Raw genomic sequence first — 24,729 nt, forward strand, 5'->3', positions numbered from 1 at the left:
AGGATGCAGTATCAGAGACTGGCCAGGCGATGCTCTGGGTCCAAATTAATTCGCAATTATAACAAAAAGAACAAAAATAGATTTGTTGTACACTCATCTTTGCCAATTGTACTACACTGTGACATAGGTCTGCAGTTAAGTTAATCTATTTTGGTTCTCTCTACTATGAGTTCAACCGATATAATTTCATCGACAAAAGCAAAAGAAAACAAATAACCAACCAAGCAACTGACCAAATAAAACCAATATTTCACATTGCAAAAATATTTTAATATGACTTTAGAGCGAAGGCAATCTTTGACATAATCGTAAATATATGTTTTCAACACACCTGCACAAAGCATATACGTACACTGGAGGAGCCGTGAAATGTGAAAAAATATGTAAACCAGCAAATGAGAAGTTGATAAAGTAGGCTTGTCAATTTATTCGCTATGCAATAACTAACGGCAACGAAACTCTGAAGAGGAACGTATAATTTAAGTGCAAATTACTTTGGAAAAGAATTATACAAGCGATGTTAGCTCCCACTAGTATCATCAATTACCTTAATTGAGTCTCGTTGTTGTTTTAATACATTTTAAATTAACGGAAGCGTTTATACTGTGTCTTACCTTCAACCAGTACTGACGAACAGAACTGCAGCTGAAGTTTGCAAGATGTTGCAATCGAGGAAAGTCCGAAATCACGAACTCAACGACCCCTTCAGATTTAATAGTGGCGGCGCCCATGGTTGCCACATGAATTAAACCATGACATCCAGTAAGCTCTGGCTTTTGTAACAGTTCCATTCTACAAATCCTCTCCTGTTATTTTATTATTTCATTACTCCGTAACCTATGATCCAAAATGTCAGTCCACAGCTTAAAACGTTCAATTACTAAACAATAACAAAACAAAACAAAATCAAAACTGCTACACTAAGTTAGAACAGCACAAATGTAATGTAAAAGTCCCTCTTGCTATTCTCAATATGTTTTTGAGTCTATGGTTTCTTTTAGAATGTGAGATTGAATCCAGTCCTTCACACGTGTGCGTTCACAAGTCTTCTCTTGTAGATTTTCTTTACATTTAAAACTGTGAACGGTCAATAATATTCAGAAACATGCCTTAATTTTTCTTCTTTACTCTTGCAGTAAATATCTAGGGCAGATATTTCCACTGAACATGAGGCGTGGAGCAGCCCCTCAACTGAGAGGCAAAAGAACACATCTCTTCCAGCACAAATGAAACCTGTTATGATACACAGCATGTATTGAGGACAATGCATATACAGTCAATTGGACAATGTGAGGCTTTAAGCTCACAGGCGCACAACCCTGTACAACAGCTGATTGGCTTATATCACACCTATTGATGGGGAGGTAGGGAATATATTATCCTTCCCTCCCAATCATAATGCGAGTAGGTGTGTCTTTGGGGACCACTTGTTTTAAGCCACTGTCAGGGCTGGCCCCAGGGCGGCTCCTCCTGTCGCCGCCAGGAGGAGCCCACGAGTCAGAACACAGGCTAATCAGCGGTGATGGAGTGCACCTGCCATCCTTTCTTTATAAGGACGACAGACGCAGTGCCTCACCGATGAGTTGTCTGCTTCATGTCGTCAACCTCAAGCTATTTCTCTTATTTCTCTTGTATCTTTGATTGGTGTCTCGCCACCCTTTCTATTGCTCGTTCTAGTCGTTTTGTTGGTTTTCCTTTCGAGTACTTACCTCCTGCGCCGCTCCCTGGCCTCTCTCAAGTTTTTCCCCCGCTGTTATTCTTCCTGTCCGTTTGGTTTTGGTTTTTGGGAAGGGTTTTTTGTTCCACGCGGCGTCTGCCAGCCAGCCAGCCACTTCTCCTGGCATCCTTTGTTTCTCTTTGGTTTTTTGCTTGTTTTTTTACGCGTTGAGTTTTCCGCGATTGTTTTCTGTTTTTCCCCCGTTTCACGCGTTGAGTATTTCCGCGATCATTTTCTGTTCTCCCCCATTATACGCGTCGAGTTTCTCCGCGATTACTTTCAGTTCTCCCTCGACATCAGCACTAAAAGCACAGCGCGCTGTGTCTTTCAGCGCACGGACGAGGCGCTTGGGTCCGCCATCCCAAAACACCTGCGGGAGATTCCGTCTCCTACATCTCCAGTTCTGACAACTACATGTAACTCAGCTGACATCTGACCCTCAATCTCAGCTACAGGATGGAGGTGTCTGGTGCCCTGTGTGTTTGTGAATGATTTCAGTCTCTTACGGTGATCAGTCAGTTTAATGTTTCAATTACGCACTGTAATCAAAACCTTTGCAACAATGTTTACACATGTATTGCATAATGTTAACTCTTTATTTGGGTGTCTTATAGAGACAACAGCATATGGCCACCGAAAACGCTGTGACAACTTACATCATATATGACTGAATTCTCCATCAATTGCACATAGACCACGTATGCTGCCTCCAGCAGTAGGGACACAGCTTTAGAGGAGTTTACCCAGTGGGGGCCGACTTGGTGCCCATGTGCCATAAAAACTTGCTGTCTGATCTTCTTTAACATTTATGGATACAGGATGCGCATCATTAGCACCAGCAAAAATAAACATTCAAACTTGTAAAGACCTTTCACAGGTGCTGTGAAAATCCCTGTGTAGAAATGATGCAAACCGAATACTGGTTAAAACAAGAGTTAAATAAATGTATGTAAAAGGAAACAGTAAAATAGGTATATGAATGAGAAGAATATTTATTTCTATTAATCTTATTATATATTAATGTAACTTTTGATTTGTACCTGTGTGTGGATTGTAAGCCTTGCCAATGTTTGTGAAGACATGTTTGTATATCAGTTATTCTAGTATTAGAAGGGCCAATTTTCTGATTATCGCCTGGTCCCATGAGAGAAGCTGAAAAAACTACCTTCATGTCTAAAATCACATACATGCATTTATTATTGAAAATTTCCCCGCTGGGGGATTAATAAAGGATTATCTTATCTTATTAATACACATAATTTACCAACAATGGTTCTAAATGAACTTCCAAGTAAAATGTTTAATACATTTGAATAAGGTTATTATTGGTTTACATTTATTTAATTACCTTCATTATATCTTCTCAGAGCGTCTACTTTGATGTCAGTGTTGTCTGACTTGATGTCAGTGTTGTCTGCGATCTCCACTAACTGTGCTAAAATAATCAAAATCAGCGGTTTACACCACACACTGGACTAAAACAAGCTGGTTCATTTAAAGAAAGGTAAAGTCCTTACTTTACCCTTGTTCTCTTTCTGTAGCTCCTCCACACGTTTCTCACTGGTCCTCAGTCTTTCCTCCATTGTACGTATCTGTGCCAGTAGAATAGTGAAGACATCTGGCTGGCAGATTTGTCCGTTGTTCCAGCAGTGACACATTCAGGTCTTTGTTCCTCAGTGTGATGTTTGTTCTTGCTGTTCTCTCCACCTTCCTGCTGAACCTGTAGAGAGCTCTGCTTCCCACTGGGCTCAAGATCATCACTCTTAATCACTCTGAACATCTTACATGGAGAGCAGCACAGCAACACCAGCAGAGCTACAGAAGGCTTCATTCTGAACTTTCTTTTCTCACTCTTGCTGGATTACAACTTACTATCAGCTTCCTCGACTGTGCTCCTGTAGATATCCTGTAGATAATTCATAAGTTGTGATTTTATAATTATATTCATGTGTGATGTCGTTAATGTAGATTATTTAAAATGTTGATAAACAGGAAAAACAGGAAAAATAAATATTTTAAACAATTCTGCAGGAATAAACTCGGGTTGTGTGTCCAATTGGCATTTACATATGTTCATTTATGACTTATCACGTATTGCACAGAAGTGAATCGACAGTGATCGCCTGAACGAGTCTCGTTTCTTGCCGGTTCCGGGGTAGCTAATACAAAACCGACGAAGATGAGCCGCACTATGATCAGAGAAGTACCGGACAGCCAGCATATATAGAGCACACACACACACACACACACACACACACACACACACACACACACACACACACACACACACACACAGAGAGAGAGAGAGTCCCACTCAGAGCGGCAACTCCGCCGTTACTCTGCCACTAGACACCACATTTCCCATAATGCAACGCGCTTCAGTGAGCTTGTTTTACATGCCCAACAGGATGTAGTCCATTAAGACGAAAGCAACGAGCTTAGGAAACTCACTGGAAACACGTATATTGTTACATTATCGTCATTCACTGAATTAATTTCATTCATTCATAAGGGGTTGTTTCTAACGGGTAAACTACGCCGTCTGATTAAGAAGGCCTTAGCGCTGGTTAGAAGAAAACATCTTCAATGTTATCAATTCAGATTTTGATTTTTCATTAGATTTTCTTTTGAAAAATAAAATAAGGATTCAAATGGACTGCTTACAAAGGCAGTCTGTATTACACATCCTGAACTTGCAGACCCCATGAACATTTCTTCGCGGAAATTATAACGATCAAAAAAAGTTACTAAACAATTTCATTTTAAAGAGCGAATATTATTTATTATTATTATTATTATTATTATTATTATTATTATTATTATTATTATTATCATCATTATAATTTATTATTATTATTAATAATAAGTATTATTATTTTATTTATTTTGTATTATGTATTTATTTAAAAATTAAGTTCATTTTGGAAAGGGTGAATGTAAATTTTTATTTGTAACCGTGTGTGATTAGAAAGCCTTGCCCGTTTGTGCAGTCCCTATTCTGGCCACCAGAGGTCTCCCTCCACGGAATACTAACGTCAACGTGTTACCTACTCACCAGCTCCAAGCATTCAATGCGAAGTACAGTATTGTCACTATTTTGTGTTTAGGTACCAAAATGTCCTTCTGCTTTATTAATTCTCTGTGTATGTTGGATCTCTCCATGTGGTTTTTTGCCCTTTTGTGTCTCTGGTTTTGAGTGACTTTTTCGCCTAGTTAATAAACTTTTTTTTTAACCTGCAAATACATCCTTAAGCCTAGTTACAGATCACTGTGTCAGTCATTCTAGTGTTGGAAGGGCCTGTATTTTCATTCTTAGCTGAAAGCAATAGTAACTGAATACTTCAACATTAACTGAATACATTATTTTAAATGGTATGTTTTGTTGTTTTAGTTACACAATATTTATTCTGACATTTTTTTATTCCTGTACCTGCACGTAAATGCAATAAATAAATATATACTAAAACCTAATAAAACTAGCAAACCGCTCTAAAAAACAAATGAAATCTAACTGAAATTGGAAAAAAGTCACAATGACATAAAACTAAACTTTAATGAAATATCCAGAATTATTCTAACTTTGCTTCACAGTAAGGACAGAAGTTCTGAGATGGTTCTGAGACTGGGTGGATGGTGCTTTCTACTGAGCTGAGGAACATTAGAGGGACCAGAAGAGGGAGGGACAGGAGAGGTTTCGTACGTGGCAGAGACAGGAGAGGTCAGGAGCTCACTGTTTTTTCCCTGGAGTTCATGCTGGCTGGAGCTCAAATAAACCACAATTCCCTTATCACTCAAAAATGAACTGATTGAGGATATGTGGTGCATTCATATGTGGAGTCCCAACATTCCTAATCTCTACATACATCTCTATATAAATCCAAGACACTACAGATGCTTTTGAGGGTCTCTCAGATGTCTGCTAATTAGATTTGTTCAATTAGATATTTTATGTATGTGATGTAGAACAAATGTTTTTTTTTCCAATCTAAAGATGTACACTCAATAGACACTCGTAAGCAAATGTGTATTTATTATATTCTCTGCTCTAGAATAACAATGCAGCACATTCATATCATCTTCAGAGACAGTTCATGATATTCTGGAATTATAGATGTTTTTCATTGGTAAGATGATAACATAAACATAACATAACATAACATAAAATCAAAGCTGGTTAATAAATTGTTCAGTTGACAGCATTTAAAGTTCATATAACCGGTCATTTCCACGGAGAGGCAAACTGCCTGCAGTGCTGTACACTGTCTGAAATAGAAATAATGTTTCCTGAGCATTTATAACATGTACAGAACTGGGTGTTTTATACGTTAAAGGTATCAGTGACTGTCAGATGTCTTTTTGAGATATTTGGAGAATTCTCCTTATATAAAATATATGAACATAATAAACCCCAAAGAGAAAACTTATTTTGATTTTAGTTTGGTCTTAAACCCTGTGATTTGGTCCTCCAAATGTCTTCTGAATTTGAACTCTAAATGTCTGGTGTTGCACCATTTAAATGTCATTATTTTTGTTTTTACCATTGGTTTGCCGCAGCAGGTGGCCTTGCAGGAGAATGCTGAGATGCAGATAGAGATGACCATCTGGAAGACAGTCATAACCAGCAGAACAGCTCTAATTCCAGCCATAAAGTCCTGAAACAACACTCCAGATTAATGCTGTACAATCCCACTCCTAACAAAAGCTTCACTTCTATCAAATCAGGTAAAATTAATAAACTGTAGACAAAACCCTTTATAACCTGGCCCTGGAGTGGGATTGTAAAAACTTTGCGTTTCCATTCTTAATGCCAGTGAGAGCTGTCCATGGTGCTGACAGACAGAAGTATTGTTTAGCAAGGCTCAGAACAAGGGGCCTGCAGTCAGCCACAATAAAGGCTCAGAAAGGCTTCACTATCCTTAACATCAACTCCGTTTTCCACACTACCATATCTTGGATTTGTTAACGCAATTACACACAGGATTTCCAAAATCATGTAGCAAACCTTTAAAGCTTCACAATGGGCTCAGTCCACTCGTTTCACTCACAGTAATTCAAATATACTTTTCACAAGGATCATCAGGAAAGCTCCAACCTATCAGTGTTTCACTGAATTAAGCCCATGAGACTTCCACAATGCTCATCAGTGAGGTCTGGTGTCTCAGACCCACTGCCTTCTAAGCTCACTTTATAAACCACAGACATATCACTTACCAAACCTCTTTAGGCTCACATTGGCTTCGCTGGTGTCTAAGGCCATAGCAGCCCCACTGAAGCTGTGAATGCTCAGTGCTACCCTAACACACATCTCTACTGACATAATACATCTGCCACTCATGCTCTCTCGCTTCAGTCACCAAATCTGTGAATAAACATACCAGCCATTTTTAAAAATGTTTTGGTCATGGTTGGTTGATGTTGCTCATTGGCCCCCCAATACACATTATGTTTAGATGTGTAAGTGACATTTTTAGACTTCCAGGGCATTTCTATAGTCATCTATGGAACCTACAATAGCATTGACTATGTTCAGCTAAATGGTAAATTAACATCCTGCATGCAAAACATGTATACAAAATAACAGACAAAACAGTGGCATGACATTAATGAGTACTAGCACTAAAACTATTTAAAAGAATGGGAAGCTCTGTTGTGTAATCGGGCAGTACTAAAGCAACCCAGCTCAACATATACAGCAGTACTGTGTGCAGTGAGAAGATCGTTACAGTATTTCAACAAAAACATGCACAAGAAGATACAAACCACAGCCTTCTCAAAAATGTTGTCTGCAGAAGAATGTCTTCGATATTCAGAGTTATAGCGAAGGTAATGGAAAACTTCATATATAAGCACAATGTCAATCGACAGCAAAATAATGGCTATGCCTGCAGTCACAGCACTGATGACATTCATGGTCAGGCAGCCTTTCACCTACAACACAGCGGAAAAACCAGATGGATACAGTGTGGATACAGGTCAGTGATTTTCATAAAATAATTTTCCAAGAACAATTGGAAGATTTAGCAAATATTCGTACATGCTCCAGTGCTTAAAATAAAGTAATAATTGTTATAATTATTAATTGTTGTAATTGATAAGAACGATGTAATAATGTAATTGATTGACTGAAAACGCACTGTTTACTTACCACACAGGAATTAAGGCTGTTCTCTGCAGCAACAGACAGAGAACCTGCACTGATATACTGATAAAGAAAAATCTTTAATACCTTATTTCCCAATTTCTAGTATGAAAAATACACAATTATCTCATGCAAGTCAAATGTGAATCCAATTAACATGAATTAATTCTATCTTGTAAATGCAGGACTGTAAATGTAGTATAAAGAGGCAGAACATACAATAACAGATCCCCAGATGAAGACACCGCTGTAGATGTATAGAGTAGGTCCAGAGACAGCTATCACAATTCCAAACACCAATGTCACGATTCCTGTCATTATCTGGACAGTCTGTAAAGAGCAAAAGAGAGATCAAAGTGTAAAATTACTTAAGGATGAAAACTAAAGAAACTCAAGCCAGAAATATCTTACCCCAATTGCTTTGGGCTCTCCTTTCAGAAATGAGCGGATGGGGCCTGGATTGTTGACAGCTGGAGTTGTTTGTGGTGGGATCACATGGGTAACAATGGTGAAGCCAGCTGGGCTCTCAACTGGCATAACTGTAGTAGACATCCTTATGGAAAGCTGGTGTAATCCTGTGCAGTAGAGCAAGGACAACGGCAGTTTCTCATGAATGAACCCCTGACATTCTTATTCACATACAGCTTACAACTCTTAAACTGCTGGAGTGACCTTGTGATGATAGTATTTGCATGAAGGCGGTGCCACGTTGGTGTGGCCAATGAGACAGACATGTCACCTGGGATAGGCGTGGCATATTGTGTCATTTTGCTGTTTCATATTTAAAGGCCCAAAATGATACTTCCAAAGAGGGACATCATGGCAGGACATAAAATCATCTCAAACGTTAGAGAGCATAATTCTGTCCAACACTGCTCTATGCAAATTATGATCATTTGTGTATGTATGTGTGTGTGTGTTGGCTGAGGGGGTCTGTAAAATCACATTCTGAGGAATTCGTTTCTCATTTTGTCTCATGCTTTATAGGTGTTTTTAGATGTAAAGAACAATTGTCTTACAGATCTGTTACCAGTTTGTAGTGCAGGAAGGGAAAGTCCCAGCCTACTTCCTTAGAAATGTCTCTTCCATACAACTGTTACCAACTCTGTTTTATGATTTATATTTGTAAAACATTTGCTCTAACTCATCCTTGGTATCACATTATTGTGTGTGTGTTTTTATGAATCACCAGCTTTCATGAATAAACATATGAAGACATTTAAAGTTTGTTATCAAAGATCTGTGTAAACTTTTTAAAAATTATTCATATAAAAATTGAGTTGGTAAAAGGAAAACTGTCACAGGAAATGTAGGGGTTGAGGTTTTTTCGACCCACCAACCGCCCCCTCATGCGTGCTGAAACTGCAGCTTTGCCCCACACAAAATGTGGGTTTGGAAGCACATATAACCCCCCCCTTCTAAACTCTTGTGACGGGCAGGTGTGAGCAACAAAAAGGAAGCGATCACGCCAAGTCTCAGGGAAAAAGGATGGTTTAATATAAAGTGTGCAAACCTAAAACCCGTGCAATAGATCCAAATTAAGGATATAATGACCAGCGGTCAACTGGTACAAAGACAAGACATATATAGACAGACAAACGACCATCAGGTGGGAACGGATCACGGGCTCCGCCCACCTGAGGGGCGTACACGACGTCACAAAACAACAACAACACAGCCGCTGTGGACAGAGGCGGCCGGTAGGGGGCCGCCTCACCGTGACAGACCCCCCCACCAAGCCGCACTCCCCTCCACTGGGTGTGTGGCACACAGCGGCTGCACAACAACACGAAGGGGCAGGAAGGCAAGGACAGGCAGGGACACACCTCCTGCAGTCCACGAGCTGAAACACAAAACACATAACATTAGTCAGCTCACCTCCCTGGGCGGGACCCTGGACCGACCGGGCCATTAACAACACAAAACCACGCCCCAGTCGGTCACAGGGCCCTCACGCCCTAACCGGCATTCAGCTGGTAAGCCCCATGGGTGTGAGGACGAGGGGCTACGGCTCCTCTCTCGTCCCTTGTGTGTGTGTGGGTGTGCAGGCTACCTCTCCAAGGCGTGGCTACTTCACCTCCTGGACCTACCTCCTCCCAGAGCTGACCCCTGCCTTCTGCTAGGGGTCACCCCAGCCTCCTGGGGAGCCAACCCCTCCCGGGGCCTCTCATCTCAAGGTGGACTCCTCCACCCAACCCAGGAGCGCCAGAGACCGAGGCCCAGAGCATCCCCGACGCGGGCTAGGGAGCAGCCCCAAGGGCCTCCTGGTCACCCCGGGCAGGAGGGAGGATCTCCATCCCCAGCAGGAGCTTTTCAGACCGGAGCCCCCATGGTCCCCAAACATCCGGGGGCCCCAGCCCTCTAGGGAGGGGCTCTTCACGACCGGGCTCCGGTCACCCCACAACACAAGGGGGCTCCTGCCAGATGGAGACCCCCACAAGGTCCAGGAACACTGCCAAGGAGAAGCACCTGCACAAAGAACACACCCTCACACACACACACACACACACACACACATACAAACACAAAACACAAACGCGCCTTACCCTATTCAGGGCCTCCCTCGGGAGAGACGCCCTCCGTGCCACACCCCATGGCACGGGACCACAGCCGGTCCCCCCCCAAACACACATTTAAGGGGAGGAGCATGCATGGAATTACATGTAACAGTTGACAACACGCTAGGACAAAACACACACGCAAATACTAGACAAGCAAAACTATGCACAAACAACGAACGGAACGGGATCCATACGTGCACGCTCGGGAGACACTGACGCGCCGCTCAGGTTCGCAGTCGCTCCCCCACATTAAACACAAGACGACGGGGGAGCGAGGCGACGGTGATGAGCGGTACCCGCGTCACACATGAAACATTCAACACAAACACGAACGAGCGACGCACACTGACCAACGTTACCATTCATACGTACACAGACACCACACAAGACGAAGAGCATACCCAGGGAGACTGCCCTGGTCCTCGCCGTGCCACACACACAACACGGGCACGGCGGAGCTCTTCAAACAAACAGACAACAAACACGAAGAGTTTTTCCCAGAGCAGACAGCCCTGGTCCTCGCCGTGCACACACAACACAAAAGCACGGCGGAACTCTTCACAAAACACCACGCAGACAAACACTTACCACGAGACATGACCACGAACGAAGGAGAAAGAAAAAGAGACTCGGCGGCTTCCGAAGGGTGGCTGGTCATTCTGTGACGGGCAGGTGTGAGCAACAAAAAGGAAGCGATCACGCCAAGTCTCAGGGAAAAAGGATGGTTTAATATAAAGTGTGCAAACCTAAAACCCGTGCAATAGATCCAAATTAAGGATATAATGACCAGCGGTCAACTGGTACAAAGACAAGACATATATAGACAGACAAACGACCATCAGGTGGGAACGGATCACGGGCTCCGCCCACCTGAGGGGCGTACACGACGTCACAAAACAACAACAACACAGCCGCTGTGGACAGAGGCGGCCGGTAGGGGGCCGCCTCACCGTGACAACTCTACTTTCCTCTATATGTTTTCTTTCTCTTCTAAAACCATAACTTGATGTAATGGAACAATTCAGTGCACTTAAATATATATATTTATTTTATCATCTCAAGAAGTTGTTCTCAAGAATTTGTTTGATAACATGCCCTTTATATAATTAATTTGTCATATTTTGATTCTGCTTTTATGTCTCAAATTTCTCATGTTACTTATTTAAGCATTACTTAAATAATTATTTAAATATTTTTCTTCTTACATAGTGGAAATATTAGTTGCATTTATAATTTTCTTTTTTTCTTAATAATATTGACTTCACATATACTCCTGTATTTTCAGTACATTAAGGTCTATGTTTAACTATTGAAGAATCACCTGATCCTGAAGAACCGTTTGGTGCTTGTTCCTGGAGGAATCAATTAGTGATTAGTGATGGGGAGTTTTTCCTTGTCACTGTCGCCTTTTGCTTGCTCATTAGAGATCTGGACCCATACGATTGCAAAGCTGCTTTGTGACAACATGTGTTGCAAAAAGCACTATATAAATAAATTTGACTTTGATCTATGAATAAACTTTTAGCAGAGGTTCTGCAAAAAAACCTTTTTGAAAATTAAAACTATATATAAAAACATTTTCCGTTAAGAATATTTGTAAAAGTATTTCATGGAACCAAAAACAACATTATTCCAAAAAAACCCTTTAAGATTCCACCTTTATTTTAAAGAGTGTACATGTAACAGAGTAGCAATTTAAATAAGCTTACATAGGCTGGAAAATAAACAGATTTTTATACATCACTTTGAAACTTTTGGCTTTAGTATTGTAATTATTATAGTTATTTGTTTTAACTTTGTTAACTTGTTTCTCTCAATTACATATGGATAGAAAAGTCTAAAAATGAAACAAATGAATCAAATAGAAGAAACTGAAAATATCTACCTGGAAATTGAAAATGGACTCTTCCTAAACAGGTAGTTCACAGATCTTCTTATGCAGATGTCAGTGCCATTTGAGAGTTTGAATGCTGCTTATATATGGTTTGTGGTTATGGTTTCCTGACCTGATTAAGCTTAGAAGTCTCTGGTTTGCTTCTTAAATACAAATCATTATAACTTTAGAGCCATTTATTTTACTCCTTCTAAAACTAGCCATTTATGTAATGATTTGTTTAGTTACAGTAATAAATGTTATTATACTATTTTTACAGTCAGTCATATCTTAATGTGAATGATATATTGAGTGCAATGGGTTATGTTGAAATGCTTAAGTGTCACGGCGAGGTTTGGTCGGATGCAGACATGAAAACGTAGTTTATTAAGGAAAAAGGCGACTACAGAAAGTAGTGCCAAGCAAACATGTAACATGCAAACACGAAGTAGACTCACAAAGACGAGCACGGGACAGAACTAATATACACAATATATACTAAACACATAACAAGGGCTGCATGTGACACAATAGACTGATGAGATGAGTGAACACACATACAACCAACATGAAGTACATATACTTCATATTACTGTAATGTAAGACAAGCAACAAACACACCATTGACACACACTAAATACACCCACATTAACAAGACACAAGTGCAATGTATAACGCAAATGAGACAAGACAGGTGAGATGAATGACACAGGTACACACACACCAAGACACACATGGAAGCAACCATATATAGACAAAAATAAACAATTAATGGGCAGTGTAGAAGCCCTGTGTCATGGTACGAAGGCCCTGTCAGCTGCCTCCGTCAGCAGCAGCTGCGTTTGTGTTGTCCTGTGTTGTTTTAATGTATGTACACCCCTTTAGGGTTTGTGTGACTGTTGTCAGTAATTGCAGTTGTGTCTGTTTCTTTTGTTCTTACTGCACTTTTAGGTTGTTTTTTCACTTCTTTCTTCACATTTTCAGTTGAAGATTTGTATTTTTTTTCTTTGTTGTGCTCATTCTGTGCTCAAGACATTTCTAGGAGTGTGTCCTGAATGTGAAAGAGCTGAGACATATGAAGGAGAATTGACTCAGGTGGAGACACAATACAAACAACTTCAACACGACCACATAGACAACTGAACTGTATTACTAATAATCGATTATACTTCCAAAGAGGGACATCATGGCAGGACATAAAATCATTCGTCTACACATGCTCATCTCAAACGTTAGAAAGCATAATTCTGTCCAACACTGCTCTATGCAAATTATGATCATTTGTGTATGTATGTGTGTGTGTGTGTTGGCTGAGAGGGTCTGTAAAATCACATACTGAGGAATTTGTTTCTCATTTTGTCTCGTGCTTTATAGGTGTTTTTAGATGTAAAGAACAATTGTCTTACAGATCTGTTACCAGTTTGTAGTGCAGGAAGGGAAAGTCCCAGCCTACTTCCTTAGAAATGTCTCTTCCATACAACTGTTACCAACTCTGTTTTATGATTTATATTTGTAAAACATTTGCTGTAACTCATCCTTGGTATCACATTATTGTGTGTGTTTTTATGAATCACCAGCTTTCATGAATAAACATATGAAGACATTTAAAGTTTGTTATCAAAGAAGATCTGTGTAACCTTTTTCAAAATTATTCATATAAAAATTGAGTTGGTAAAAGGAAAACTGTCACAGGAAATGTAGGGGTTGAGGTTTTTTCGGCCTACCAACCGCCCCCTCATGCGTGCTGAAACTGCAGCTTTGCCCCACACAAAATGTGGGTTTGGAAGCACATATAACCCCCCCCCCCCCCCCTTCTAAACTCTACTTTCCTCTATGTTTTCTTTCTCTTCTAAAACCATAACTTGATGTAATGGAACAATTCAGTGCACTTAAATATATATATTTATTTTGTCATCTCAAGAAGTTGTTCACAAGAATTTGTTTGATAACATGCCCTTTATATAATTAATTCGTCATATTTTGATTCTGCTTTTATGTCTCAAATTTCTCATGTTACTTATTTAAGCATTACTTAAATAATTATTTAAATATTTTTCTTCTTACATAGTGGAAATATTAGTTGCATTTATAATTTTCTTTTTTTCTTAATAATATTGACTTCACATATACTCCTGTATTTTCAGTACATTAAGGTCTATGTTTAACTATTGAAGAATCACCTGATCCTGAAGAACCGTTTGGTGCTTGTTCCTGGAGGAATCAATTAGTGATTAGTGATGGGGAGTTTTTCCTTGTCACTGTCGCCTTTTGCTTGCTCATTAGAGATCTGGACCCATACGATTGCAAAGCTGCTTTGTGACAACATGTGTTGCAAAAAGCACTATATAAATAAATTTGACTTTGATCTATGAATAAACTTTTAGCAGAGGTTCTGCAAAAAAACCTTTTTGAAAATTAAAACTATATATAAAAACATTTTCCGTTAAGAATATTTGTAAAAGTATTTCATGGAACCAAAAACAACATTATTCCAAAAAAACCCTTTAAGATTCCACCTTTATTTTAAAGAGTGTACATGTAACAGAGTAGCAATTTAAATAAGCTTACATAGGCTGGAAAATAAACAGATTTTTATACATCACTTTGAAACTTTTGGCTTTAGTATTGTAATTATTATAGTTATTTGTTTTAACTTTGTTAACTTGTTTCTCTCAATTACATATGGATAGGAAAGTCTAAAAATGAAACAAATGAATCAAATAGAAGAAACTGAAAATATTTACCTGGAAATTGAAAATGGACTCTTCCTAAACAGGTAGTTCACAGATCTTCTTATGCAGATGTCAGTGCCATTTGAGAGTTTGAATGCTGCTTATATATGGTTTGTGGTTATGGTTTCCTGACCTGATTAAGCTTAGAAGTCTCTGGTTTGCTTCTTAAATACAAATCATTATAACTTTAGAGCCATTTATTTTACTCCTTCTAAAACTAGCCATTTATGTAATGATTTGTTTAGTTACAGTAATAAATGTTATTATACTATTTTTACAGTCAGTCATATCTTAATGTGAATGATATATTGAGTGCAATGGGTTATGTTGAAATGCTTAAGTGTCACGGTGAGGTTTGGTCGGATGCAGACATGAAAACGTAGTTTATTAAGGAAAAAGGCGACTACAGAAAGTAGTGCCAAGCAAACATGTAACATGAAAACACGAAGTAGACTCACAAAGACGAGCACGGGACAGAACTAATATACACAATATATACTAAACACATAACAAGGGCTGCATGTGACACAATAGACTGATGAGATGAGTGAACACACATACAACCAACATGAAGTACATATACTTCATAGTACTGTAACGTAAGACAAGCAACAAACACACCATTGACACACACTAAATACACCCACATTAACAAGACACAAGTGCAATGTATAACGCAAATGAGACAAGACAGGTGAGATGAATGACACAGGTACACACACACCAAGACACACATGGAAGCAACCATATATAGACAAAAATAAACAATTAATGGGCAGTGTAGAAGCCCTGTGTCATGGTACGAAGGCCCTGTCAGCTGCGTTTGTGTTGTCCTGTGTTGTTTTAATGTATGTACACCCCTTTAGGGTTTGTGTGACTGTTGTCAGTAATTGCAGTTGTGTCTGTTTCTTTTGTTCTTACTGCACTTTTAGGTTGTTTTTTCACTTCTTTCTTCACACTTTTCAGTTGAAGATTTGTATTTTTTTCTTTTTTGTGCTCATTCTCTGGTCATGACATTTCTAGGAGTGTGGCCTGAATGTGGCAGAGCTGAGAGCAGACATATGAAGGAGAATGTTCTCAGGAGGAGACACAGTACAAACATATGAAGGAGAATGTTCTCAGGAGGAGACACAATACTAACATATGAAGGAGAATGTTCTCAGGAGGAGACACAGTACACACATATGAAGGAGAATGTTCTCAGGAGGAGACACAATACAAACATATGAAGGAGAATGTTCTCAGGAGGAGACACAATACAAACATATGAAGGAGAATGTTCTCAGGAGGAGACACAGTACACACATATGAAGCAGAATGTTCTCAGGAGGAGACACAGTACACATATATGAAGGAGAATGTTCTCAGGAGGAGACACAATACAAACATATGAAGCGGAATGTTCTCAGGAGGAGACACAATACAAACATATGAAGCAGAATGTTCTCAGGAGAAGACACAGTACAAACATATGAAGCAGAATGTTCTCAGGAGGTAGGTTGAGTTTCCTCCTTCACTAAAATAGGGAACTGGTAGCAGGTCCATGTAGGACACTCATCATAGCAACTAGACTGTGGTTTTTACATCTAAAAACCACCTATGTGGCTTGAGACACAATGCAAACAACATCAGCATGACCACATAATACAATGCACTGTTTTTGGAGATGCCTTCCTCCAACACACACACACACGCACACACACACACACACACACACACACACACACACACACACACACACACACACACATACCCGGATCCATTTTGGTTTGGCTCTCCTGGTCTCTTTCTCTGTTTTATGATTTGTATTTGTAAAAATGTGATCAACTCATCCTTGGTGTCATGATACAGGGGCCCCTGCCGGCCGCCTCTGTCCACAACGGCAGTAGTTTATGTTGTCCTGTTGTTGTGCTGTGTTCGTTCCTCAGGTGTGCGTGGCCTACTATAATCCCCAGCACCTGACGGTCATTTGTCCGTCTATATGTGTCTTGTCTTTATACCAGTTGGCCGCTGGTTATTGTATCTTTCATTTGGATTGTCATGGGTTTTCAGTTGGTGCACGTGCTCCATTAAATCCTCCTTTTTTACCTACTCTCCTGCTCCAAGCATTCAATGCGAAGTATTGTCACTATTTTGTGTTTAGGGTACCAAAATGTCCTTCTGCCTTATTAATTCTCTGTGTATTTTGGATCTCTCCATGTGGTTTTTGCCCTTTTGTGTCTCTGGTTTGATTTGGTTTTGACTGACTTTTTTGCCTAGTTAATAAACCTTTTTTTTAAACCTGCAAATACATCCTTAAGCCTAGTTACAGATCACTGTGTCATAGTTCTTAGCTGAAAGCAATAGTAACTGAATACTTCAACATTAACTGAATACATTATTTTAAATGGTATGTTTTGTTGTTTTAGTTACACAATATTTATTCTGACATTTTTTTATTCCTGTACCTGCACCTAAATGAAATAAAAAAATATATACTTGTGACGGGCAGGGTGAGCGAAAATAAATGGAAGCGATCACGCCAAGTCTCAGGGAAATAGGATGGTTTAATATGTAAAGTGCGCAAACCAAAACCTGTGAACTGATCCGAATTAAGGATATAATAACCAGCAGTCAACTGGTACAGAGACAAGACATATATAGACGAACAAACGACCCTCAGGTGAGACAGATCGTGGGCTCCGCCCACCTGAGGGACGAACACAACGCCACACCCACAGGACAAGCTGCTGCTGTAGACGGGGGCGACCAGTAGGGGGCCGCCGTACCGTGACAATACTAAAACCTAATAAAACTAGCAAACCGCTCTAAAAAACAAATGAAATCTAACTGAATTTGGAAAAAAGTCACAATGACATAAAACTAAACTTTAATTAAATATCCAGAACTATTCTAACTTTGCTTCACAGTAAGGACAGAAGTTCTGAGATGGTTCTGAGACTGGGTGGATGGTGCTTTCTACTGAGCTGAGGAACATTAGAGGGACCAGAAGAGGGAGGGACAGGAGAGGTTTCGTACGTGGCAGAGACAGGAGAGGTTTCGTACGTGGCAGAGACAGGAGAGGTTTCGTACGTGGCAGAGACAGGAGAGGTCAGGAGCTCACTGTTTTTTCCCTGGAGCTCATGCTGGCTGGAGCTCAAATAAACCACAATTCCCTTATCACTCAAAAATGAACTGGTTGAGGATATGTGGTGCATTCATATGTGGAGTCCCAACATTCCTAATCTCTACATACATCTCTATATAAATCCAAGACACTACAGATGCTTTTGAGGGTCTCTCAGATGTCTGCTAATTAGATTTGTTCAATTAGATATTTTATGTATGTGATGTAGAACAAATGTTTTTTTTTTCAATCTAAAGATGTACACTCAATAGACACTCGTAAGCAAATGTGTATTTATTATATTCTCTGCTCTAGAATAACAATGCAGCACATTCACATCATCTTCAGAGACAAAGTTCATGATATTCTGGAATTATAGATGTTTTTCATTGGTAAGATGATAACATTTATAACGACATTGATCTTTTACCATCATTTTTAGATTATGTTAAGCTGTATGTATTATCTATATTCAGGCAAAATGTTTCAGTTACGCATAACAGAAAATCAAAGCTGGTTAATAAATTGTTCAGTTGACAGCATTTAAAGTTCATATAACCGGTCATTTCCACGGAGAGGCAAACTGCCTGCAGTGCTGTACACTGTCTGAAATAGAAATAATGTTTCCTGAGCATTTAGAACATGTACAGAACTGGTGTTTTATACATTAAAGGTATTAGTGACTGTCAGATGTCTTTTTGAGATATTTGGAGAATTCTCCTTATATAAAATATATGAGCATAAACCCCAAAGAGAAAACTTATTTTGATTTTCGTTTGGTCTTAAACCCTGTGATTTGGTCCTCCGAATGTCTTCTGAATTTGAACTCTAAATGTCTGGTGTTGCACCATTTAAATGTCATTATTTTTGTTTTTACCATTGGTTTGCCGCAGCAGGTGGCCTTGCAGGAGAATGCTGAGATGCAGATAGAGATGACCATCTGGAAGACAGTCATAACCAGCAGAACAGCTCTAATTCCAGCCATAAAGTCCTGAAACAACACTCCAGATTAATGCTGTACAATCCCACTCCTAACAAAAGCTTCACTTCTATAAAAGCAGGTAAAATTAATAAACTGTAGACAAAACCCTTTATAACCTGGCCCTGGAGTGGGAATGTAAAAACTTTGAGTTTCCATTCTTAATGCCAGTGAGAGCTGTCCATGGTGCTGACAGACAGAAGTATTGTTTAGCAAGGCTCAGAACAAGGGGCCTGCAATCAGCCACAATAAAGGCTCAGAAAGGCTTCACTATCCTTAACATCAACTCGATCTTCCACACTACCATATCTTGGATTTGTTAACGCAATTATATACAGGATTTCCAAAATCATGTACCAAACCTTTAAAGCTTCACAATGGGCTCAGTCCACTCGTTTCACTCACAGTAATTCAAATAAACTTTCACAAGGATCATCAGGAAAGCTCCAACCTATCAGTGTTTCACTGAATTAAGCCCATGAGACTTCCACAATGCTCATCAGTGAGGTCTGGTGTCTCAGACCCACTGCCTTCTAAACTCACTTTATAAACCACAGACATATCACTTACCAAACCTCTTTAGGCTCACATTGGCTTCGCTGGTGTCTAAGGCCAGAGCAGCCCCACTGAAGCTGTGAATGCTCAGTGCTACCCTAACACACATCTCTACTGACATAATACATCTGCCACTCATGCTCTCTCGCTTCAGTCACCAAATCTGTGAATAAACATACCAGCCATTTTTAAAAATGTTTTGGTCATGGTTGGTTGATGTTGCTCATTGGCCCCCCAATACACATTATGTTTAGATGTGTAAGTGGCATTTTTAGACTTCCAGGGCATTTCTATAGTCATCTATGGAACCTACAATAGCACTGACTATGTTCAGCTAAATGGTAAATTAACATCCTGCATGCAAAACATGTATACAAAATAACAGACAAAACAGTGGCATGACATTAATGAGTACTAGCACTAAAACTATTTAAAAGAATGGGAAGCTCTGTTGTGTAATCGGGCAGTACTAAAGCAACCCAGCTCAACATATACAGCAGTATTGTGTGCAGTGAGAAGATCGTTACAGTATTTCAACAAAAACATGCACAAGAAGATACAAACCACAGCTGTCTGAAGAATGTTTTCTGCAGAAGAATATCTTCGATATTCAGAGTTATAGCGAAGGTAATGGGAAACTGTATATATCAGCCCAATGTCAATCGACAGCAAAATAATGGCTGTGCCTGCAGTCACAGCACTGATGACATTCATGGTCAGGCAGCCTTTCACCTACAACACAGCGGAAAAACCAGATGGATAAAGTGTGGATACAGGTCAGTGATTTTCATAAAATAATTTTCCAAGAACAATTGGAAGATTTAGCAAATATTCAAACATGCTCCAGTGCTTAAAATAATGTAATAATTGTTATAATTATTATTAATTGTTGTAATTGATAAGAATGATGTAATAATGTAATTGATTGACTGAAAATGCACTGTTTACTTACCACACAGGAATTAAGGCTGTTCTCTGCAGCAACAGACAGAGAACCTGCACTGATATACTGATAAAGAATAATCTTTAATACCTTATTTCCCAATTTCTAGTATGAAAATACACAATTATCTCATGCAAGTCAAATGTGAATCCAATTAACATGAATTAATTCTATCTGATGCTATTACGCTTGTAAATGCAGGACTGTAAATGTAGTATAAAGAGGCAAAACATACAATAACAGATCCCCAGACGAAGACACCGCTGTAGATGTACAGAGTAGGTCCAGAGACAGCTATCACAATACCAAACAACAATGTCACGATTCCTGTCATTATCTGGGCAGTCTGTAAAGAGGAAAAGAGAGATCAAAGTGTAAAATTACTTAAGGATGAAAACTAAAGAAACTCAAGCCAGAAATATCTTACCCCAATTGCTTTGGGCTCTCCTTTCAGAAATGAGCGGATGGGGCCTGGAATGTTGACAGCTGGAGTTGTTTGTGGTGGGATCACATGGGTAACAATGGTGAAGCCAGCTGGGCTCTCAACTGGCATAACTGTAGTAGACATCCTTATGGAAAGCTGGTGTAATCCTGTGCAGTAGAGCAAGGACAACGGCAGTTTCTCGTGAATGAACCCCTGACATTCTTATTCACATACAGCTTACAACTCTTAAACTGCTGGAGTGACCTTGTGATGATAGTATTTGCATGAAGGCGGTGCCACGTTGGTGTGGCCAATGAGACAGACACGTCACCTGGGATAGGCGTGGCATATTGTGTCATTTTGCTGTTTCATATTTAAAGGCCCAAAATGATACTTCCAAAGAGGGACATCATGGCAGGACATAAAATCATCTCAAACGTTAGAGAGCATAATTCTGTCCAACACTGCTCTATGCAAATTATGATCATTTGTGTATGTATGTGTGTGTGTTGGCTGAGGGGGTCTGTAAAATCACATTCTGAGGAATTTGTTTCTCATTTTGTCTCATGCTTTATAGGTGTTTTTAGATGTAAAGAACAATTGTCTAACAGATCTGTTACCAGTTTGTAGTGCAGGAAGGGAAAGTCCCAGCCTACTTCCTTAGAAATGTCTCTTCCATACAACTGTTACCAACTCTGTTTTATGATTTATATTTGTAAAACATTTGCTGTAACTCATCCTTGGTATCACATTATTGTGTGTGTGTTTTTATGAATCACCAGCTTTCATGAATAAACATATGAAGACATTTAAAGTTTGTTATCAAAGAAGATCTGTGTAAACTGTTTCAAAATTATTCATATAAAAATTGAGTTGGTAAAAGGTAAACTGTCACAGGAAATGTAGGGGTTGAGGTTTTTTTGGCCTACCAACCGCCCCCTCATGCGTGCTGAAACTGCAGCTTTGCCCCACACAAAATGTGGGTTTGGAAGCACATATAACCCCCTCCCCTTCTAAACTCTACTTTCCTCTATACGTTTTCTTTCTCTTCTAAAACCATAACTTGATGTAATGGAACAATTCAGTGCACTTAAATATATATATTTATTTTGTCATCTCAAGAAGTTGTTCTCAAGAATTTGTTTGATAACATGCCCTTTATATAATTAATTTGTCATATTTTGATTCTGCTTTTATGTCTCAAATTTCTCATGTTACTTATTTAAGCATTACTTAAATAATTATTTAAATATTTTCTTCTTACATAGTGGAAATATTAGTTGCATTTATAATTTTCTTTTTTTCTTAATAATATTGACTTCACATATACTCCTGTATTTCCAGTACATTAAGGTCTATGTTTAACTATTGAAGAATCACCTGATCCTGAAGAACCGTTTGGTGCTTGTTCCTGGAGGAATCAATTAGTGATTAGTGATGGGGAGTTTTTCCTTGTCACTTTAGCTTGCTCATTAGAGATCTGGACCCATACGATTGCAAAGCTGCTTTGTGACAACATGTGTTGCAAAAAGCACTATATAAATAAATTTGACTTTGACTTTGACTTTGATCCATGAATAAACTTTTAGCAGAGGTTCTGCAAAAAAAACCTTTTTGAAAATTAAAACTATATATAAAAACATTTTCCGTTAAGAATATTTGTAAAAGTATTTCATGGAACCAAAAACAACAGTGCAACATTCGCAACATTATTCCAAAAAAACCCTTTAAGATTCCACCTTTATTTTAAAGAGTGTACATGTAACAGAGTAGCAATTTAAATAAGCTTACATAGGCTGGAAAATAAACAGATTTTTATACATCACTTTGAAACTTTTGGCTTTAGTATTGTAATTATTATAGTTATTTGTTTTAACTTTGTTAACTTGTTTCTCTCAATTACATATGGATAGGAAAGTCTAAAAATGAAACAAATGAATCAAATAGAAGAAACTGAAAATATTTACCTGGAAATTGAAAATGGACTCTTCCTAAACAGGTAGTTCACAGATCTTCTTATGCAGATGTCAGTGCCATTTGAGAGTTTGAATGCTGCTTATATATGGTTTGTGGTTATGGTTTCCTGACCTGATTAAGCTTAGAAGTCTCTGGTTTGCTTCTTAAATACAAATCATTATAACTTTAGAGCCATTTATTTTACTCCTTCTAAAACTAGCCATTTATGTAATGATTTGTTTAGTTACAGTAATAAATGTTATTATACTATTTTTACAGTCAGTCATATCTTAATGTGAATGATATATTGAGTGCAATGGGTTATGTTGAAATGCTTAAGTGTCACGGCGAGGTTTGGTCGGATGCAGACATGAAAACGTAGTTTATTAAGGAAAAAGGCGACTACAGAAAGTAGTGCCAAGCAAACATGTAACATGAAAACACGAAGTAGACTCACAAAGACGAGCACGGGACAGAACTAATATACATAATATATACTAAACACATAACAAGGGCTGCATGTGACACAATAGACTGATGAGATGAGTGAACACACATACAACCAACATGAAGTACATATACTTCATAGTACTGTAACGTAAGACAAGCAACAAACACACCATTGACACACACTAAATACACCCACATTAACAAGACACAAGTGCAATGTATAACGCAAATGAGACAAGACAGGTGAGATGAATGACACAGGTACACACACACTAAGACACACATGGAAGCAACCATGAAAAAATAAACAAGTAATGGGTAGTGTAGAAGCCCTGTGTCATGGTACGAAGGCCCTGTCAGCTGCCTCCGTCAGCAGCAGCTGCGTTTGTGTTGTCCTGTGTTGTTTTATTGTATGTACACCCCTTTAGGGTTTGTGTGACTGTTGTTAGTAATTGCAGTTGTGTCTGTTTCTTTTGTTCTTACTGCACTTTTAGGTTGTTTTCTTTCTTCACACTTTTCAGTTGAAGATTTGTATTTTTTTCTTTTTTGTGCTCATTCTCTGCTCATGACATTTCTAGGAGTGTATCCTGAATGTGGCAGAGCTGAGAGCAGACATATGAAGGAGAATGTTCTCAGGAGGAGACACAGTACAAACATATGAAGGAGAATGTTCTCAGGAGGAGACACAGTACACACATATGAAGGAGAATGTTCTCAGGAGGAGACACAATACAAACATATGAAGGTGAATGTTCTCAGGAGGTAGGTTGAGTTTCCTCCTTCACTAAAATAAAGAACTGGTCTATGTAGGGCACTCATCATAGCAACTAGACTGTGGTTTTTACATCTAAAAACCACCCATGTGGCTTGAGACACAATGCAAACAACGTCAACATGACCACATAAGACAATGCAGTGTTTTTCGAGATTCCTTTCTCCAACACACACACACACACACACACTCACACTCACACACACACACACACACACACACACACACACACACACACACACACACACATACCCAGATCCATTTTGGTTTGGCTCTCCTGGTCTCTTTCTCTGTTTTATTATTTGTATTTGTAAAAAATGTGATCAACTCATCCTTGGTGTCATGATACGGGGGCCCCTGCCGGCCGCCTCTGTCCACAACGGCAGTAGTTTATGTTGTCCTGTTGTTGTGCTGTGTTCGTTCCTCAGGTGTGCGTGGCCTACTATAATCCCCAGCACCTGAGGGTTGTTTGTCCGTCTATATATGTCTTGTCTTTATACCAGTTGGCCGCTGGTTATTGTA

At 39.1% G+C, this 24,729-nt stretch overlaps 2 protein-coding genes across 4 annotated transcripts; both read right to left on the bottom strand.

Annotated features, from left to right (window-relative positions):
- Positions 1-5,730: 5,730 nt before the first annotated feature.
- Positions 5,731-12,804, bottom strand: LOC143522108 (membrane-spanning 4-domains subfamily A member 4A-like). 2 transcript variants are annotated; one of them, XM_077015829.1, is made up of 8 exons: positions 12,303-12,804; positions 11,739-11,769; positions 8,268-8,431; positions 8,076-8,186; positions 7,863-7,919; positions 7,478-7,645; positions 6,256-6,369; positions 5,731-5,980 (listed from the first exon to the last, which is right to left on the bottom strand). In XM_077015829.1, exons 3-8 carry the CDS (start codon positions 8,406-8,408, stop codon positions 5,918-5,920), a joined length of 654 nt encoding a protein of 217 aa, XP_076871944.1. In that variant the 5' UTR covers positions 8,409-8,431; positions 11,739-11,769; positions 12,303-12,804; the 3' UTR covers positions 5,731-5,917. The 2 variants fall into 2 exon arrangements, with proteins under 2 accessions (XP_076871944.1, XP_076871943.1); XM_077015828.1 differs by lacking the exon at positions 11,739-11,769 and having other exon boundaries at positions 12,303-12,794.
- A 5,603-nt stretch (positions 12,805-18,407) lies between these two features.
- Positions 18,408-23,083, bottom strand: LOC143522109 (membrane-spanning 4-domains subfamily A member 4A-like). 2 transcript variants are annotated; one of them, XM_077015831.1, is made up of 8 exons: positions 22,997-23,079; positions 22,410-22,440; positions 21,033-21,196; positions 20,841-20,951; positions 20,615-20,671; positions 20,227-20,394; positions 19,006-19,119; positions 18,408-18,734 (listed from the first exon to the last, which is right to left on the bottom strand). In XM_077015831.1, exons 3-8 carry the CDS (start codon positions 21,171-21,173, stop codon positions 18,672-18,674), a joined length of 654 nt encoding a protein of 217 aa, XP_076871946.1. In that variant the 5' UTR covers positions 21,174-21,196; positions 22,410-22,440; positions 22,997-23,079; the 3' UTR covers positions 18,408-18,671. The 2 variants fall into 2 exon arrangements, with proteins under 2 accessions (XP_076871946.1, XP_076871945.1); XM_077015830.1 differs by lacking the exon at positions 22,410-22,440 and having other exon boundaries at positions 22,997-23,083.
- Between the last annotated feature and the right edge of the window lie 1,646 nt (positions 23,084-24,729).

Source organism: Brachyhypopomus gauderio, chromosome 8, assembly GCF_052324685.1.
Source record: "Brachyhypopomus gauderio isolate BG-103 chromosome 8, BGAUD_0.2, whole genome shotgun sequence".
NCBI lineage: Eukaryota > Metazoa > Chordata > Actinopteri > Gymnotiformes > Hypopomidae > Brachyhypopomus > Brachyhypopomus gauderio.